Source organism: Nycticebus coucang, chromosome 2, assembly GCF_027406575.1.
Source record: "Nycticebus coucang isolate mNycCou1 chromosome 2, mNycCou1.pri, whole genome shotgun sequence".
NCBI lineage: Eukaryota > Metazoa > Chordata > Mammalia > Primates > Lorisidae > Nycticebus > Nycticebus coucang.
The window spans coordinates 112,789,800-112,807,542 of NC_069781.1; the positions used below are offsets into that span (position 1 = coordinate 112,789,800).

A 17,743-nucleotide genomic window follows, 5' to 3' on the forward strand; every position below is an offset into this window, starting at 1 on the left:
TCCTCAAAACCAGTTATACCACAAGCCCATCTTGGGCACATCTGGCCACACGGGGGTGAGTGGGGGGTGGGAGTGGGTGTGCAGGCAGCCCTGGGCAATTGGTGGAGGCCCATCTCCTACCCCTCCTTGGCCCACAGCCCTGCTCCAGGACCCCAGGAAGTGCCAGCCTCCAGGTATAAAATGCCAGGGGCTCTGGGACCTCAGGAAGGGCAGGATTGGCACTAAGAAAGCCTTCACATCATCTGCAATTGATACGCTCTCATGACCTTGACAGAGAAAAGCCAAGCAACTATTTCCATCATCTGCCTACCAATGCATACCCATGTGAGCATGGAGCACTGGTCCTTGGCAAGCCCCCAGTCCCACTGGAAGGGCTTGGGCAGAAGGAGCCCCATCCCAGCACCTCGTGCCCTCACGTACCCACCTCGTGGTAGTGCCTCCCACCCAGTGTCCCTGCAACCTGTAAGAGAGTTGAGCGAATGTGCTGTTCCGCTTTATTGGATGTACCAGCTGTGGAGTTTACAGATGGGACCAACGACAGATGCAGGACACAGGCCTGCGAGTGACAGGGGCTCTGAAATGAACGGACCTTGCCACGTGGAACCAGATCAGCACCCCAAAAGCCAATCAGACGGCGTCCCAGCATGGACAATGTGAACAGTTAAATTACTAAGTCATGGCATATTAAAAACATATAAATTACATTTAAGGTCTGTACATGATTCTTAAAAAAAATAACAATACTGTATTCTGTACAATATTGCTTCCTTTGAACATTCCAAACCCCAAAAAACACTTTCCCTCAAATTCCAGATCTGTGGACAAAACACACATGCAGTATAATTAAAACCATTTCACAAAAATACAAAATTGTGTCGGTTTGTTTAAAGGCACACTTCGTTGTAATACGGAGAGCTCCCACTTCAGGGCCCCTTGTCTGTCATGGGACCCAGTGGGCAGCAGGAAGCAGGCTCCATTCCCCTCCCCCCACCCCTGATCTTTGGCTGCTTAGGGAGAAGATTCCCAGCAGGGGGTGGGGGGAGGGCAGCAGACCCCCCATCCCCAAACCAACAGGCCTGGAAACCCAAGATGCCTCCTCGCTGCCTCTTGCAGGCTTGTGTTCCCAAAATTTCAAAATATTCACTCCATATTTATGAAGTGAAGGTGCCACCCATTTTTTTGCAAAGCATTTGCTGGTCGCTACCAACTACCACCAGAATAAATGCAGGGGTCACTGTGTGTCCAGTGTCCAAGGATGTTGTATTGCTGGGCCCCTGGCCAGGCCCAGCACTCCTAGGCAGCGGCAACTCCATGTGTCTGAGGGCAGAGAGGAGCAGGGTTTCACACCACTGAGGCTGCAAACCAGCTCTGGGTCTTATGTCTTTTCAAGGCAGCTGACAACCCCACAGAGTCACTATGGGGCTTCTCTCTCCAGCCCTAGCCCTCCCACCCCTCAGGCTTCCAGCTGGACTTGAGCCTCATCCACCTGCAGGGTGTCATTGTCTCCCAGTAGCTCGGTCTCTGGAACAGAGCCCTCCTCCTCCTCCTCTGCCTCCTGCACGGGGCTCTGGGACACATCTTCTGGGACATTCTGTGCATCCTCCGTACCCTCTGAGAGCAGGGCCGCCCTATCTGCCACAGATGTGTTGGAGGGGGCAGTGGTGACGTAGCCCGTGCTGGTGGAGCCACTGCCGCTGTGGTGTGAGCTGGGCTTGGGGACCATCTGAGGAGGTACCTGCTGCGGGGCCATCTGCATCGGGATCTGGACGGGGTAGAAGTTGGGCAGGTAGGCCCCGTAGGCTGGCACTGGCTGGTAGCCATTGACGGGGATGTAGAGTTGAGGTGGGGGCACCAGGGGCCTAACCTGGCCCTTCATGGGGATGAACGGGGGCTGCGGAAAGGGCTGGACCTTCTGCTTGGGCCCCGTGTAGCGGGCATTGCTCACGTTGCTCACGGGGCTGGTGCTCAGGGAGCTGGTCTGTGTGGTGTTACTGGCTCCGGAGGTCTGCGCCGAACTGGTATAGTTGGAAAGGTTGCCCCAGGCACGGAGCCGGCTATGGATGTCCTTGAAGCGGGGCCGCCGGCTGGGGAACTCGTTCCAGCACTCAACCATGAGGGCATACACCCAGGCGGGGCAGTCATCAGGGCAGGGCAGCACCTGCCGGCTGCGGATCATCTCCACCACGTCCTGGTTGGAGCACCCGCAGTAGGGCTGCAGGCCGTAGCTGAAGACCTCCCACAGAACCACGCCATAGGACCAGATGTCTGAGTCCACAGAAAACTTGCCATACATGATCGCCTCAGGGGACATCCAGCGGATGGGCAGCAGCGAGTTCCCCATCAGCTTGTAGTAATCGGCAGAGTACACCTCCCGGAAGAGGCCCAAGTCTGAGATCTTCACACTCAGCTTATCGTACACAAGCACATTGCGTGTGGCTAGGTCCTTGTGGACCACGTGGTGGCTGGACAGGTACTCCATCCCCGCCGCGATCTGTGCCACAACATGCACAAAGTCAGGGGGCTCCAGGGCGGACTTCACTGTGCGGTCATCGTCAGTGCTGCCCACGTCTGAGTGCGGGGACCGCATGACCAGGAACTCGTGGAGGTCGCCATGTGGACAGTAGCTGAAGACCATGCTCAGGGGCTGGTCCTTGGTCACCACGCCCAGCAGACAGACGATATTGGGGTGCTGCAGCCGTGCCCGCAGCATGGCCTCGTGCCGGAACTCCTCCCGGAGGGGCCCCTCTGCTTTGTCCTTCAGCGTTTTGATGGCGACAGCCTGGGTCTGCTCCCCGGGGGTGGGCCCAAATAGGTGGCCCTTGTAGACCTTCCCAAAGCGGTCCTCTCCCAGCTCCTCCATGAACCTCACTGTCGACAGGCTGATCTCTTTGAGTTTGGCCTGCCAAAAAGAAATGTTCTACATGAAACATTGCTGTCACTGCAACCCTGGAAGAAGGCGCAGGGCAGCTAGGATGGAGCTCAGGAGAAGCAAAGGATATCACAGGCACCTTGCAGGAGACCCACAGGTCCTGCCCGCCTTGGGCTCAGCCTGCCTGGCACACGGCTCTCTGATTAGTCTCTTAGTCTCAAATGTGGCTTGGATGCCATGTTTGCCATGTCTGAAACCCTAATTGGTCCCAAAGGCTACAAATTAGGTCCCTCCAAAGACACTGCTGCAGACTCTCTTCTCACTCATGTGCCCTCCTGTCCTCCCCCCATCTCTCCTTCCTACTTGCAAACACTTGCCTCCTTGCTGAAAAGCCAAATGAGTCAGCTTCCTCCAAGTTCTAGGGAGGGCCCCTCTAAGCCGGGGGAATGTGTCCTCTCACAGCCCACCCTGAGCATATGGCCATTGCTCTGCAGCCAGTGAGGCCATGGCACACCTTCTCCTCTGCTGCCCTCTAGGAGCACGCAGGATAGGGGTGGCCTGTCCCTCCTGCTCCCATTCAGAAACTGGTATTCATCCTTCCTTGAAAAGCCAAACAAAGCAAACCCAACTCACAAAAAAACTGACCAGAAAACAGCTCCCAGTCTCTTTAAAATGCCATATGAACCTCAAATTGCGGGGACAATTTGAACTCCCTTTTTCTTGTGTGTCCCATGGGCACAGCTGAGGCACATGAACAGGGAGGCAATTCACTGAGGCCCAGAAGAGAAGCACAGTCTACTTAGAGGGGAAGCCAGCCCACTGCTGAGGGGGAGGTAAATTTCCAGCTCTTTTATCATTATGGTTGAAGGACATGTGTGTCTTGACAGAGTTTACAGAGGTTAGAGAAGAAATAGCAAAGTGGAGTATAGTTTAAAAGAATGACATATTATGTGCTGAGTAAATTAAGAAACTAGTGTCACAGGCAACCAATCCCTGGGATTAAACCCAAGGTTAAGCCTGGAAGAGCCACCATGTTAGAATGCAGAAGCAGGGAGACCTGTTTGTGTTGGCCAATGAGAGGCATTTCCATGTCCTGGCTGGGCGAGGCCGTCAGCTGCCGGCGCTGTGGTGTGGACGCAGAAGCCTTCTGCTTATTCCGGCACATGCAGACCAAGAAGAAAAGGCAAGCAATGACCAATGGAATTGCGATGCTTGGAACCAGGATGTACAGAATCCCCATCTTGCTGCTGTCTCGGGGACCTGTGAGCAATAATAGGCTTCCATGATTTTTTGGATGACACTCCCCTTTCCATCTCCCACCTCCAGCCAAAATATCTAACTGCAAGTAGATAATCCAATAAATTATGCAAAGAGACAAAACTGTACATCAACTCCCCCAAAGCGATGCACAGACAAAAAATGTATACCCTGCAGCATCCTAGTGAAACTCAGCGCAAGGTACTCTACCCTCTTTTATTTTTATTAAGGTCCCCTCAACTACTGACAAGTCAATGAAATACATTGGATACTCTTGTCCTTGGTGAAAACTTGTACTGGGATTAGAAATGATCCTTTCCTTATTCAACATTTTAATACCCCCTTCCCATTTTTGTATAATGGTTACATATTCTTTTAGGATAATAATTAAAAATGTGTTTGATTTAAAACCACACTGGCATACTCTGGTATCCCTTCAGTTTATATAAATCTTTCTCCTTTTTAAAAGAGCCCTGGCAGTCCAGGAGTCTGTCCCAATACAATATGCGACGCCGACGCTAGAATTCTTGAACAAGAGGCACAGGGCAGGCCTCCAGCAACTATGCCGGCCCTGCTCGCCCAGCCAGAAGTGGCGCGCTGTCTCCCTCTGCAGGGCTTACGGAGAGTTGCAGCGAGGCAGCCAGAGGCTGGGAGCAACAGTGGAAGCCTGTGCTCTCAGGTCTGCCCCCCTACCCCAGCCCTGGACACCTCACTGGAGAAGGCCACACCATTTAAGGAGGCTGCCCCATCTTCCATGTGTGGCAGAAGGACAGTTAGTTTTCTGCAGGGTCACTCACCCACATCCCTAGGTCTCCCCTTAACCCTGAAAATGACTATATTTGGCTTAGACAGCCCTATGAAGAGGGCTGGAAACAAGTAGTTTCTGGTCAGTGGAGTGTCTGGAAGCTTAATTCATTTCTAAAAATGAATGCTCAGTTGTCCAAATCCAGTCTTGCCCCACCCCTATTCTCCCCAAAATAAGATCAAATCAAAACTACAAACTCACTCTCCCCTCCCCACCACCACCAGGAGCTCCTCTTTCTGAAAGAGCCCCCCAGGCAGATGTTCCGGAAAGGTTTTGGGGCAGCAGAGACTCTGGTTCACTTTCCATTATTAGGATTAGGGGAGATTCCGTGCCCCTGACATGAAGGTCAGAGATGTGAGCACTGGTCACGCGTTTGCATGGCTCTTTGCTTTATTATTGTCTATTTAAAATTACCAATGCTTGCTGGGAAAAGATTGTAGTATTACAGAAATGTAGACTTCATAACATGCATATTCCTTTTCCTCAAAGTGTCAGTTGTTAATAGGTTGATGTTCACCTATTTTTTTATGTGTATTTTAGGTTGAACCACACAGAGCAACTGATATTCCAACTGTTTTTACATATAGAAACAGTAGTTTCATATGGTTTTTAAACACAGAATTTTAAATAGACTTCGCTCTAAAGAGAATCATATCATCCTTGTTGTCCTGCTCTGAGTTTGGCCCCATAATAAAATATCTTGGATAACATTTCATGTCAGAACAGAAAGATCTGTGCATTCTGTGGCAGATGTAGCTATCCCACTTCAACTAACTGATCCAACACCTTACTGATTAGTAAAAGATCTGTTTTGTATTTAGCTCCCACAAGTAAGTATGCAACACGCAAACATACTGTGTTTCTGCCCTGTAGGTGCAAATACTTCAGTAATGTAAGATTCTAGGAATTGCCAGGTCCAAAAAAAATGTTTGTTTTTTTTTTTTCCTTTATGTTTTATACTTAATTACAAAAGTAATACCGACTCATTGTAAAAAGTGCCTTATATTTAAACGCTTCCATAGGTCTGGGGAAGGCCCTGCTATCAGTTTGCTGCGCATCTTTCCAAAACTTCATCCGTGAAACTTCAGGTCACCTATGTATGCACAAACTTCCACTCACTTTGTTTCTTTTTGCCAGAAACAAAACAAAACGTTAAACAAAAGTGGCCCTGGCATAGCTCTTGCTCTGCAACTTGCTTATTTTCCTTACAGGGCACCCTGGACCTAAGTCATTTCTTGCAGGAAACAGTTTTAAAGGGCTGGAGCCTTCCAGAATGGTTAGACATTAGTTTAACTACTGATATTTGCAGTCTTAAAATCTGTTTCTGTAATGAACACACATTCTTGAAGATCTGTGTGTGAATTGCTAATCCAAAGGCAATGCCACATTTGGAGCTGCCAGATGACACTTCCGGAAGGTAATTAATACCAGTTTTTATTCCCTCCACTGCTGGGTGGAAGCCAATGGGGCCTGCGCCCCCGAGAGAGGTCTCCCGGCAGTGGGTAGCCTGGGCTTGCTCCATGGGTGATCGATAGTCAGTGTCACACCCTCAATCAGCCACTGCTGCCAGTTCCCACACAAGTCTTGGCCATCCCGCCGCTGGGATCATAGCCACTGCCACTGGGATCATAGCCACTGACAGTGTCAGCCAGTTGCTACATGCTGTTCCCCACATGTGATGCAACAGACACACTTGTGAGGAACGACTGAGCGAACTGAATTTTGTATTCACCTCACTCCACTGCAGTGAAAAGCTTCAACGCTGAGGTGGGAGGGACAGCCTTTTTCCTACTATTAGGAAATGCTGCACAACAATTTAACAGAGAAACAAAATGCCCAAGTGAACATCCTAGGACCATACACCCGAAAAGGACTGACAGAGGATTCAACATACAAACAGTAGTCACCACTGAGTGGTAAAATTGGGTGAGCTACAACTTGTTCATCAGCCATTTCTGTATTTTAAAACATCTTGTAATGACCAGCAGCAGCTTAATTGAAAACAAATGATCATGGTGCTAATATGGGGGCTGCAGTCCCCCGGTACCAAGGCGGCCAAGCCCCTGATCAGGACAGTGTGCTCATCACAAGGTTTACTCAACAGTCAACACTTCAAAAAAAAAAGAGAGAGAATACATACTACACGAGGGTACGTCACACAGTTCCATGCGTACGTTTTTATTCTGCGTAAAGCACCAGGGGCCTTCCATCTGGCCTCCAGGGTTCCGGCAGTAGGCGTGACCCCCTCCGAGCTCGGGGAAGTCTGCACTGGACAGGTGGTGGCTGTGCGGGTGCTGCAGGGCCCATGGCTGGCACTGGTGCCCTGACTTGGTGGTGCGTGCAGTGCCTCTGTAATCCGCGCCCGAGCCGTTGTAGCACTGGTGGTCTGAGAGAGGAAGGCAGGTTAGGAAGCCTCAGCGGCACAGAGTTCACCCTCCTTCAATACCTCAGACAGGAAAACCACTTGCCTACATGTGCCCAAACTAGAATTTGCAAAAGACCAAAGGATTTTACCTAGCTTCCAAGAAAAGCAGCATTAAGAGAAGTAATAACTTTACTAAAGTCCCAAGCCCACAAATGAAAGGAGGGAGCATCAATCAGGGGAGAAAACCTGTCAGAAGTTATTTTGCAGCCCTGAAACTACCTCTGGGACTGGCCAGGCACCCATTTCCCCCTCAGGATCACTTGCTCTCAGCGTAAATTCGGACTGTGCAGGCAGGAAGGGCAGAGTCCCTGGCCTGGCCTTCAACTTCAGGGGCCACCTTGCTCAGCAATATGAGCACAACACACACCAGCCCATCTCCATGGAGAAGCCTTGAGCTGGGTGTGCACCTGTCCAATGTTTACACAGCATTTACCACATGCCAGGTACTTACCATGTGCCAGGCACAGTTCTAAGACCTTTCTAAATATTAACTTATTTAATATTCATTCCAGCTCCACCCACTTAGTGCTGTTAGTATCTCTGTGGAATATGAGGACACAGGAGCTTAAACAACTTGCCCACAGTCACGGTAAGTTAAGTGCACCCTATAGCCTGGTTAGGACCCACACAGTGGGCTGGAGCCCCACCCTCTCATGGAGCCCCCAAGACTAGGCAAGGAAGTTATATATAGCCCAGAGCCCCAGAGGAAGGTGGCCTCTTTCCCGGGTCCCACTCCTCATGAGGGGCAGAAACACTAACATATTCAGCAATATGAGCCAAAGGTTCTCCTTGGAGAAGTCAGCACAAGGACCTGTCCTGTGCCTTCCACCCACCCGCTGAGATGACCCACTCTGCCAGGCTCCCTTGGGGTTCATGGAGGCTCCAGAGAGTAGGAGCCACTCTGCTGCAGCAGGAGGGGCGGTGGGAGGAGGCTTCTCTGTCCTCTGCAGACCCCAGGCTCCAGGCTCAGAAGGATTACGTGCCTGCACCCTGGCCACGTTGCAGAGACCCCAGGAAGGGTGCCTGGAAAGGCAAGGGACCTTCCATATTTCGTTGCCTCAAGAGGAAGGTAGTTCCAAGTCCTTCTTGAGCTCCCACCAGGGTAGACATGGATCATCGAGGCCTGTCTCAAACACAGGCAAGGCTAAGGAGCATACGGATTGCTGGGGACTGTGCTTGGGGAGGAGGTCTGGGGCAGGATCAGATAGTTGGCACTTTGCCAAAGCACGTGAGCGGCCTCAGGAGAGGCGGATGAGGACAGGCGTCCGCTAACGCCCCCAACAGACTCTGAGGGCTAAAAGCACCCTCCCTCCCATTTCAGAGAAGTGAACTCCCAGGCTCAGGGAAGTGGAAGGACTTCACTTCAGCCTCAGAGATAGACGTGGGCCCAGCCTGAGGGCAGCCTGGGGCTCGTGCCTCCAAATCCCCCGCTCCAAAGCCCCGCCGGTCCCAGTGCCCCACGGAGGCCTGGGCCGCTCGGCTGCTGGCAGGGGCTCCCCGCAGCTCCCCGGGCCCACGTTCCGTTTGCGCCTGCACCCGCCCTGGACTCACAGCGGCCCAGCCTCTCGGCTGGGATGCCGATGCGCATGCAGTTGGCAGCGTCTGGGCTCTCGGGCAGGGGCAGCGCCTCGCACTTGGGCAGCTGCAGCCGCATGAGGATGAGCGGGTCGGAGCGCGCGATGCTGTACTCCCGGCGGCACAGCTCCCTCTCCAGCACTTCACACTCGTCACGGCACAGCTCCCGCGGTTTGGGCGAGCGGGAGCGCGCATCGCACAGCGGGAACACGAAGTGGCAGAAGGACGGGATGGCAAACTGCGAGCACTGGTCCGACAGGTGAGTAGAGGTGCCGATCATGGTGAAGGCCGCTGCGGAGGCGGCGACACGGTTAATGGTGACCCTGCCACGCTCCGACCCCTAGCCCCAGATGCCCCGTCTGTGCCCCTACCAAGCGGTCCCAACCCCTAATCTGCACCCCGGTGCCCCACTGCTCACTCCACCACCAACCCTGAGCCCTCACACCCTGCCCTGCGCCCGTCCTCCACGTGGGAGTAGGCCCCAGGGCACGGGTCTGCTCGGATTCCCAGCAGACACAGAAGGTCCTAAGGGCTTCACTTACAAACATCAGAAGCAGAATAAGAAAGAAAACCAGGCCCAAGATCTCAGTCAGCTAAGATGCTTCCTCCAGGACAGGAAACTTAGATTTCAGAGGCAAAGGCCATTTTCTAAGGACCTACCTGAGTGGAGAGCACAGGACCAGAGAGGGCATGAGGCTGGCCTTCCCAGCCCCAGGTCTGCCTGGGAAGAGGGAATCAGCCCGCTCTGGAGATGCAGCTGTGTGTGGGGGAGGGGGAGGGGGACGGGGGGCAATGGGTGGGATGTAGCAGTGTGGGTGTGGGTGGGATGTGGCCGTGGCAGGGCCGCAATACAAATCAGGAAGCAATCAGAAGGCCCTAGCTCCAGTTGGCCAGGGGTGGGGAGCTTTTGCTGCAGGGGGAGGGCCAGAGGCAAAGAGCTGGCCATCCTAGGGCTCTAAAGGAGGCATCGCTGGCCCTGTGCAGGTGCCCCACCTCTACTTGAGAAAAACCAGCTTAGAGCAACTGATCCTGGGTGGCTGAAGAAAAGAGACCCTTCAGCCCACATGCTGCTGAGCCTAACCCATGGGGGTGGGGGGGGGTTAGCCCCACTTCACCAGCCAGAAAGCACCATGCCAGTGCCTAGTTTTCAAAATAAATTTGAATTTATTGTTTTCAAAAAGCCAGAAACCTAGAGAACACCTATTCTGAATTTTCCCTAAAATGTCTATAAAAAGTTGCTTTGATATCTGAGTTGTTTGATCCCTTAAAAAACTCCTGTCCCATTGCCAGAAGCCCCACCCTGGCCATGGCAGTTTGCTCTGTGGCAGTTGCTCAGGCCCCTCTGGGCCTGCTCCTTTACTTGTAGTGTGATTTGAGACCACACACTGGGAGGTGAAAGTCCCAGAGGAACCTATAAAGTGGCTGTGATGCTAGTGGCTCAGGGCTGGCCAGTCAGCTGGTCAGCAGGGGTCTGGCAACAGGCTGTGCCAAAGACCAAGACTTGCTGAGACTGCTCTGACTAGTGCTGGACACCACTATGCCCTTCACATTGTCCTCAGTACTCCAGGTTCCTTGTGGCTGATATTAAAATTCAGGAGCAGAGAGGTGAAGGTACCAGATGTTTGGGATTTGGTGGAAGAACTGAGGTTTGAGCCCAGTTCAGTCCCATCATTAGGAATTTGGCCACTATGGGAAAGGCTGTTAAAAATTAATGACCTCCAGGCAGGAAAAGACTGTCTAAGAAGGCTACACCTGTCACTTCTCCTGGGCCAATTAACTGATAGAATGTCACAGGTGGACTTTACAGGGTTTCTCCTTCTCCCACTCAGAATGTGGCACTCCAGGGCTTATTTCTGAAAGCAGCGTTCAAGGCACCGAGGAGTGTGACAGCGCAGTCTGACAGCAGGGTTCTAGGCACCAAGGAATGTGACAGCGCAGTCTGAGAGCACGGTTCTAGGCACCCAGGAATGTGACAGCGCAGTCTGAGAGCAGGGTTCTAGGCACCGAGGAGTGTGACAGCGCAGTCTGACAGCAGGGTTCTAGGCACTGAGGAGTGTGACAGCGCAGTGTGAGAGCAGGGTTCTAGGCACTGAGGAATGTGACAGCGCAGTCTGAGAGCAGGGTTCTAGGCACCAAGGAATATGACAGCGCAGTCTGAGAGCAGGGTTCTAGGCACCGAGGAGTGTGACAGTGCAGTCTGAGAGCAGGGTTCTAGGCACCAAGGAATGTGACAGCACAGTCTGAGAGCAGGGTTCTAGGCACCAAGGAATGTGACAGCGCAGTCTGAGAGCAGGGTTCTAAGGACAGAGGAGTGTGACAGCACAGTCTGAGAGCAGGGTTCTAGGCACCGAGGAGTGTGACAGCGCAGTCTGAGAGCAGGGTTCCAGACACCGAGGAGTGTGACAGCTCAGTCTGACAGCAGGGTTCTAGGCACCGAGGAGTGTGACAGCTCAGTCTGAGAGCAGGGTTCTAGGCACCGAGCAGTGTGACAGCGCAGTCTGAAAGCAGGGTTCTAGGCACTGAGGAGTGTGACAGCGCAGTCTGAGAGCAGGGTTCTAGGCACCGAGGAGTGTGACAGTGCAGTCTGAGAGCAGGGTTCTAGGCACCGAGGAATGTGACAGCGCAGTCTGAGAGCAGGGTTCTAGGCACCGAGAAGTGTGACAGCACAGTCTGACAGCAGGGTTCTAGGCACCGAGGAGTGTGACAGCGCAGTCTGACAGCAGGGTTCTAGGCACCGAGGAATGTGACAGCGCAGTCTGAGAGCAGGGTTCTAGGCACCGAGGAATGTGACAGCGCAGTGTGAGAGCAGGGTTCTAGGCACCGAGGAGTGTGACAGCGCAGTCTGACAGCAGGGTTCTAGGCACCGAGGACTGTGACAGCGCAGTCTGAGGCAGGGTTCTAGGCACCCAGGAATGTGACAGCGCAGTCTGAGAGTAGGGTTCTAGGCACCGAGCAGTGTGACAGCGCAGTCTGAGAGCAGGGTTCTAGGCACTGAAGAGTGTGACGGCTCAGTCTGATCTCAGGGTTCAAGGCACAGAGGAATTTGAAAGCTCAGTCTTTGTGTCCATCTACACCTGCTCTCAAACTGCATCACAACCAACACCGTCTTGACTATTCATATTTCCAAACCTCAAGTCAGTCAGTTGGGAACAACTTCAAATTTATTGTTTTCAAAAAGCCACAGATCTACAGAACCCTTATTCTACATTTTCTCTTAAATTGCTATATAAAGCTGCTTTGGTATCTGAGTTGTTTGATCCCTTAAAACTCCTGAAGAAATCACTGAGGGTCAATCTTGTGCCTTGAGTCAGTTTTGCCAATCAGTGGGGCCTCGAATTGATCTGGGTTAGCATTTTTTTTTGTTCCATCACTCAATACTGTTTTATTGGGGATAAAATTTCCAGTGCATGAATTTTAGGAGCCAGGGGCAGAATGCTATGGTTTGAATGTGTACCTTCTCAAAAGACGCTAGCTAACTTGGTCTAGCTGATTGACCCTTTTCCAGATCAAATTTGGATATAAATACTTGAATGAAAATAAATTATAATGATACTTTGTGATGCATAAGAATTTGCTTCATCTCTCTAAACCTCTGATAATTTTTTTTCTTTTTCTTTTTATTGTTAAATCATAGCTGTGTACATTAGTGCAATCGCCTGTACCCATTCTAAGATGCACCATAGATGTGCCCCCACCCATTATCCTCCCTCAACCAAAACCTCCCCCCTCCCTTCCCCTTCCTTGGCCCTTTCCCCACAGTCTCGTGCTATAGTTGGGTTATAGTCCTCATGTGAAAGCTATAATTTAGCTTCATAGTAGGGCTGAATACATTGGATACTTTTTCTTCCATTCCTGAGATACTTTGCTAAGAAGAGTATGTTCCAGCTCCATCCATGTAAACATGAAAGAGGTAAAGTCTCCATCTTTCTTTAAGGCTGCATAGTATTCCATGGTATACATGTACCACAATTTGCTAGTCCATTCGTGAGTCGATAGGCACTTGGGCTTCTTCCATGACTTAGCCATTATGAATTGGGCTTCAATAAACATTCTGGTACAGATGTCTTTGTTACATTGTGACTTTTGGTCTTCTGGGTATAAACCTAGTAAAGGAATTATAGGATCGAATGGCAGGTCTATTTCTAGGTCTCTAAGTATTCTCCAAACATCCTTCCGGAAGGAACGTATTAGTGGGCATTCCCACCAGCAGTGTAGAAGTGTGCCCTTTCCTCCACATCCACGCCAACATTTCTGGTTTTGGGATTTTGTTATGTGGGCTACTCTTACTGGGGATAGGTGATATCTCAGAGTAGTTTTGATTTGCATTTCTCTGATGATTAAGGATGATGAGCTTTTTTTCATGTGTTTGTAGATCGTGCATTGGTCTTCTTTAGAGAAGTTTCTCTTCAAGTCCCTCGCCCACCCTGAGATGGGGTCACGTGTTCTTTTCTTGTTAATACATTTGAGTTCTCTGTGGATTCTGGTTATTAGACCTTTATCAGAGGTACAACCTGCAAATATCTTCTCCCATTCTGAGGGCTGTCTGCTTGCTTTACTTATATGTTCTTGCTATGCAGAAGCTTTTTAGTTTGATCAGGTCCCAGTAGTGTATTTTTGATACTGCTTCAATTGCCTAGGGAGTCCTCCCTTATAAAATATTCACCCAGGCCGATTCCTTCAAGAGTTTTCCCTGCACTTTCTTCAAGTATTTTTATAGTTTCATGTCTTAAGTTTAAATCTTTTATCCAGTGAGAGTCTATCTTAGTTAATGGTCAAAGGTGTGGGTCCAGTTTCAATCTTCTACAGGTTGCCAGCCAGTTTACCCAGCACCATTTCTTAAATAGGGAATCTTTTCCCCACTGAATGTTTTTAATTGGCTTGTCAAAGATCAAATAACGGTAAGTAGCTGGATCCATCTCTTGGTTCTCTATTCTGTTCCAGACATCTACTTCTCTGCTTTTGTGCCAGTACCATGCTGTTTTGATCACTATGGATTTATAGTACAGTCTCAGGTCTGGTAGCGTGATTCCTCCTGCTTTGTTTTTATTGCTCAGTAATGTTTTGGCTATTCAAGGTTTTTTCTGATTCCATATAAAACGAAGTATTATTTTTTCAGGATCTTTAAAGTATGACAATGGAGCTTTAATAGGAACTGCATTAAAATTATATATTGCTTTGGGCAGTATGGACATTTTAACAATGTTGATTCTTCCCAGCCATGAGCATGGTATGTTTTTCCATCTGTTAACATCTTTGGCTATTTCTTTTCTTAGAGTTTCATAGTTCTCTTTGTAGAGATCTTTCACGTCCTTTGTTAGGTACACTCCCAAATATTTCATCTTCTTTGGCACTACTGTGAAAGGAATAGAGTCCCTGACTGTTTGTTTGGCTTGGTTATTGTTGGCATATATAAAGGCTACAGATTTATGGGTGTTGATATTGTAGCCTGAGACATTGCTATATTCCTTGATCACTTCTAAAAGTTTTGTAGTAGAATACCTAGTGTTTTCCAGATATACGATCATATCATCTGCGAAGAGTGAAAGTTTGATCTCTTCTGACCCTATGTGGATACCCTTGATCGCCTTTTCTTCCCTCATTGCAATGGCTAAAACTTGCATTACAATGTTAAAGAGCAATGGAGACAATGGGCAACCTTGCCTGGTTCCTGATCTAAGTGGAAATGATTTCAATATTGGCTGTGGGTTTGCTGTAGATAGCCTCTATTAGTTTAAGAAATGTCCCTTCATCAGTGTAACTGGCTTATTGTACCCTCAATGAATCCCCAACAATAAAAAAAAAAAAAAAAAAAAGAGAAATGTCCCTTCTATACCAATTTTCTTAAGTGCTCTGATCATGAAGGGATGCTGTATATTATCAAAAGCTTTTTCTGCATCAATTGAAAGAATCATATGGTCTTTATTTTTAAGTTTGTTCATGTGCAGAATTACATTTATAGATTTACGTATATTGAAACAGCCTTGAGACCCTGGGATAAATCTGACTTGATCATGGTGTATAATTTTTTTGATGTGTTGCTGGATTCTGTTTGTTAGGATCTTATTGAGTATTTTAGCATCTATATTCATTAGTGATATTGGTCCATAATTTTCTTTTCTTGTTGGGTCTTTCCCTGGTTTGGGGATCAAGGTGATGTTTGCTTTGTAGAATGTGCTGGGTAATATTCCTTCTTTTTCTATATTTTGGAAGAGGTTTAGTAGTATATGTACTAGTTCTTCTTTAAATGTTTGGTAGAATTCTGACGTAAAGCCATCTGGTCCTGGGCTTTTCTTTTTAGGGAGATTTTGTATAGTTGATGCTATTTCAGAACTTGATATAGGCCTCTTCAACATTTCCACTTCGTTCTGGCTAAGTCATGGTAGGTGGCGTGCTTCCAGGTATTGGTCGATTTCTTTCAGATTTTCCTATTTGTGAGAGTAGAGTTTCTTGTAGTATTCATTAAGGATTTTTTGAATTTCTGGGGGATCTGTTGTTATTTCATCATTACCATTTCTGATTGATGAAATTAGAGATTTTACTCTTTTTTTCCTGGTTAGGTTGGCCAAAGGTTTATCTATTTTATTGATCTTTTCAAAAAACCAACTTTTGGATTTATTGATCTGTTGTATAATTCTTTTGTTTTCAATTTCATTTAATTCTGCTCTGATTTTGGTTATTTCTTTTCTTCTGCTGTGTTTGGGGTTGAAGTGTTCTTCTTTCTCCAGTTGCTTGAGATGTTCCATTAATTTATTGACTTCCTCTCTTTCCGTTTTCTTGAGGAAGGCTTGCAGTGCTATAAATTTCCCTCTTAGGACTGCCTTTGCAGTATCCCAGAGGTTCTGGTAATTCGTGTCTTGATTATTGTTTTTTTCCAAAAATATGGTGATTTCCTTCTTAATCTCATCTATAACCCATCTGTCCTTCAGCATAAGGTTGTTTAGCTTCCATGTTTTTGTATGGGTACTCAGGTTCCTGTTGTTATTTAGTTCAACTTTTATTCCATGATGGTCTGAGAAGATGCAAGGAATAATTTCTATTTTTTTTTTTAATTTGCTGAGGTTAGATTTGTGGCCTAGGATGTGGTCGATTTTGGAGTATGTTCCGTGGACTCATGAGAAGAACGTGTATTCAGTTTTTGGGGGATGAAATGTTTTGTAGATGTTTGTTAAGTCCAGATGTTGAATGGTTCAGTTTAAATCTAAAATTTCTTTGCTTAGCTTCTTTTTGGAGGATCTATCCAGGACTGCTAAAGGGGTGTTAAAATCTCCAACTACTATGGAAGTGGAGGAAATCGAGTTGCTCATGTCTGTTAAAGTTTCTCTTATAAATTGAGGTGCATTGTGGTTGGGTGCATAAATATTAATAATTGAGATCTCATCATATTGAGTATTACCTTAAACAAATATGAAATGTCCATCCTTATCCTTAATTATTTTGGTTGGTTTAAAGCCTATTGCGTCTGCGAACAGGATTGCAACGCCTGCTTTTTTCTGCTTTCCATTTGCCTGGAATATAGATGACCATCCCTTCACCTTGAGTCTATATCTGTCTTTTAATGTAAGATGTGATTCTTGGATGCAGCAGATATCTGGCTTGAGTTTTTGTATCCAGTCCACCAACCTATGCCTCTTTGGAGGACAATTTAAACCATTCACATTAATTGAGAGTATTGATAAGCCTTTCAAGAGACCGGTGGACATTTTTAATCCTTTTGTGACTGTGGAAGTTGGAATTTGATCAAGAATTTTTTGGGTGGGTTTACTTTTCTGGTGGAGAATTACGCTGGTCTTTATGAGGATAGGTCTAAGAATGTCCTGGAGAGCTGGTTTAGTTGTGGCAAATTATTCAACATGTGAATGTCATTGAAGTATTTAATTTCTCCATCAAAATGAAGCTCAGTTTAGCTGGGTACAGGATCCTGGGTTGAAAGTTATTTTGTTTTAGGAGATTAAAAGTCAATGACCATCCTCTTCTAGCTTGAAAGGTTTCAGCAGAGAGATCTGCAGTTATTCTGATATTCTTCCCGTTGTAGGTAATGGTTTTCTTTCATCTGGCTCCTTTCAGAATTTTCTCCTTCGTATTTACTTTAGTGAAATTGATTATGATGTGTCTGGGGGATGTCTTATTTGGGTTGAGTCGTGCTGGAGTTCTGAAACTGTCTGCTATCTGAATTTCAGAATCTCTTGGCATGTCTGGAAAGTTCTCCCTCATAATCTCATGGAGAAGAGACTCTGTGCCTTGTGAAGCCATTTCATCACTTTCAGGGATTCCTATAAGACGAATATTGGTTTTCTTCAAATTATCCGAGAGCTCTCTGAGAGAGTGGTCTGTTTTTGCTCTCCATTTCTCTTCTTCTTTGAGGGTTTGGGAGCGTTCAAAAGCTTTGTCTTCAATGTCAGAAATCCTTTCTTCTGCTTGCTCCATTCTGTTACTGAGGGATTCTACTGTGTTTCTCAGATCTTTGAGGGATGCAACTTCTTGTCTCAATGTGTCGAAATCTTTGGTCATTTGGTCTTTGAATCCATTGAATTCTTGAGATAACTTTTGGAATTCTAATTCGATCTTATTTGCTATCCAGATCCTGAATTCAATTTCTGACATCTCAGCTATTTGTTTGTGCATGGGGTCTGTGCTGTGTCTGCCCCATTGATCCTTGGGGGAGTTGATCTACTCTGATTATTCATATTGCCAGAGTTTTTCTGTTGATTTCGCCTCATGATTGTTTTTCACGGTTGCCTCTGGCTGTCCTCAGAGTTGGGGAGGTGTCTCTCCAAGATTAGACCCCAGCGGGATCACTCTATTGTTGCTGGAT

At 48.0% G+C, this 17,743-nt stretch overlaps 1 protein-coding gene across 3 annotated transcripts in view; it reads right to left on the minus strand.

Annotated features, from left to right (window-relative positions):
- Nucleotides 1-485: 485 nt before the first annotated feature.
- Nucleotides 486-17,743, minus strand: part of ROR2 (receptor tyrosine kinase like orphan receptor 2) — a 212,502-nt gene continuing 195,244 nt past the window's right edge. Inside the window, exons 6-9 of one of the 3 annotated variants that reach the window (XM_053579054.1) lie at nt 8,908-9,222; nt 7,072-7,317; nt 3,927-4,129; nt 486-2,899 (exon numbers count right to left, since the gene is read on the minus strand). In XM_053579054.1, coding sequence (XP_053435029.1) covers nt 1,454-2,899; nt 3,927-4,129; nt 7,072-7,317; nt 8,908-9,222 — 2,210 coding nt within the window. In that variant the 3' untranslated portion in view covers nt 486-1,453. Of the gene's footprint in view, nt 2,900-3,825; nt 4,130-7,071; nt 7,318-8,907; nt 9,223-17,743 lie in introns of those variants that run through there. The other 2 variants (XR_008377500.1, XM_053579057.1) reach the window with 2 other exon arrangements.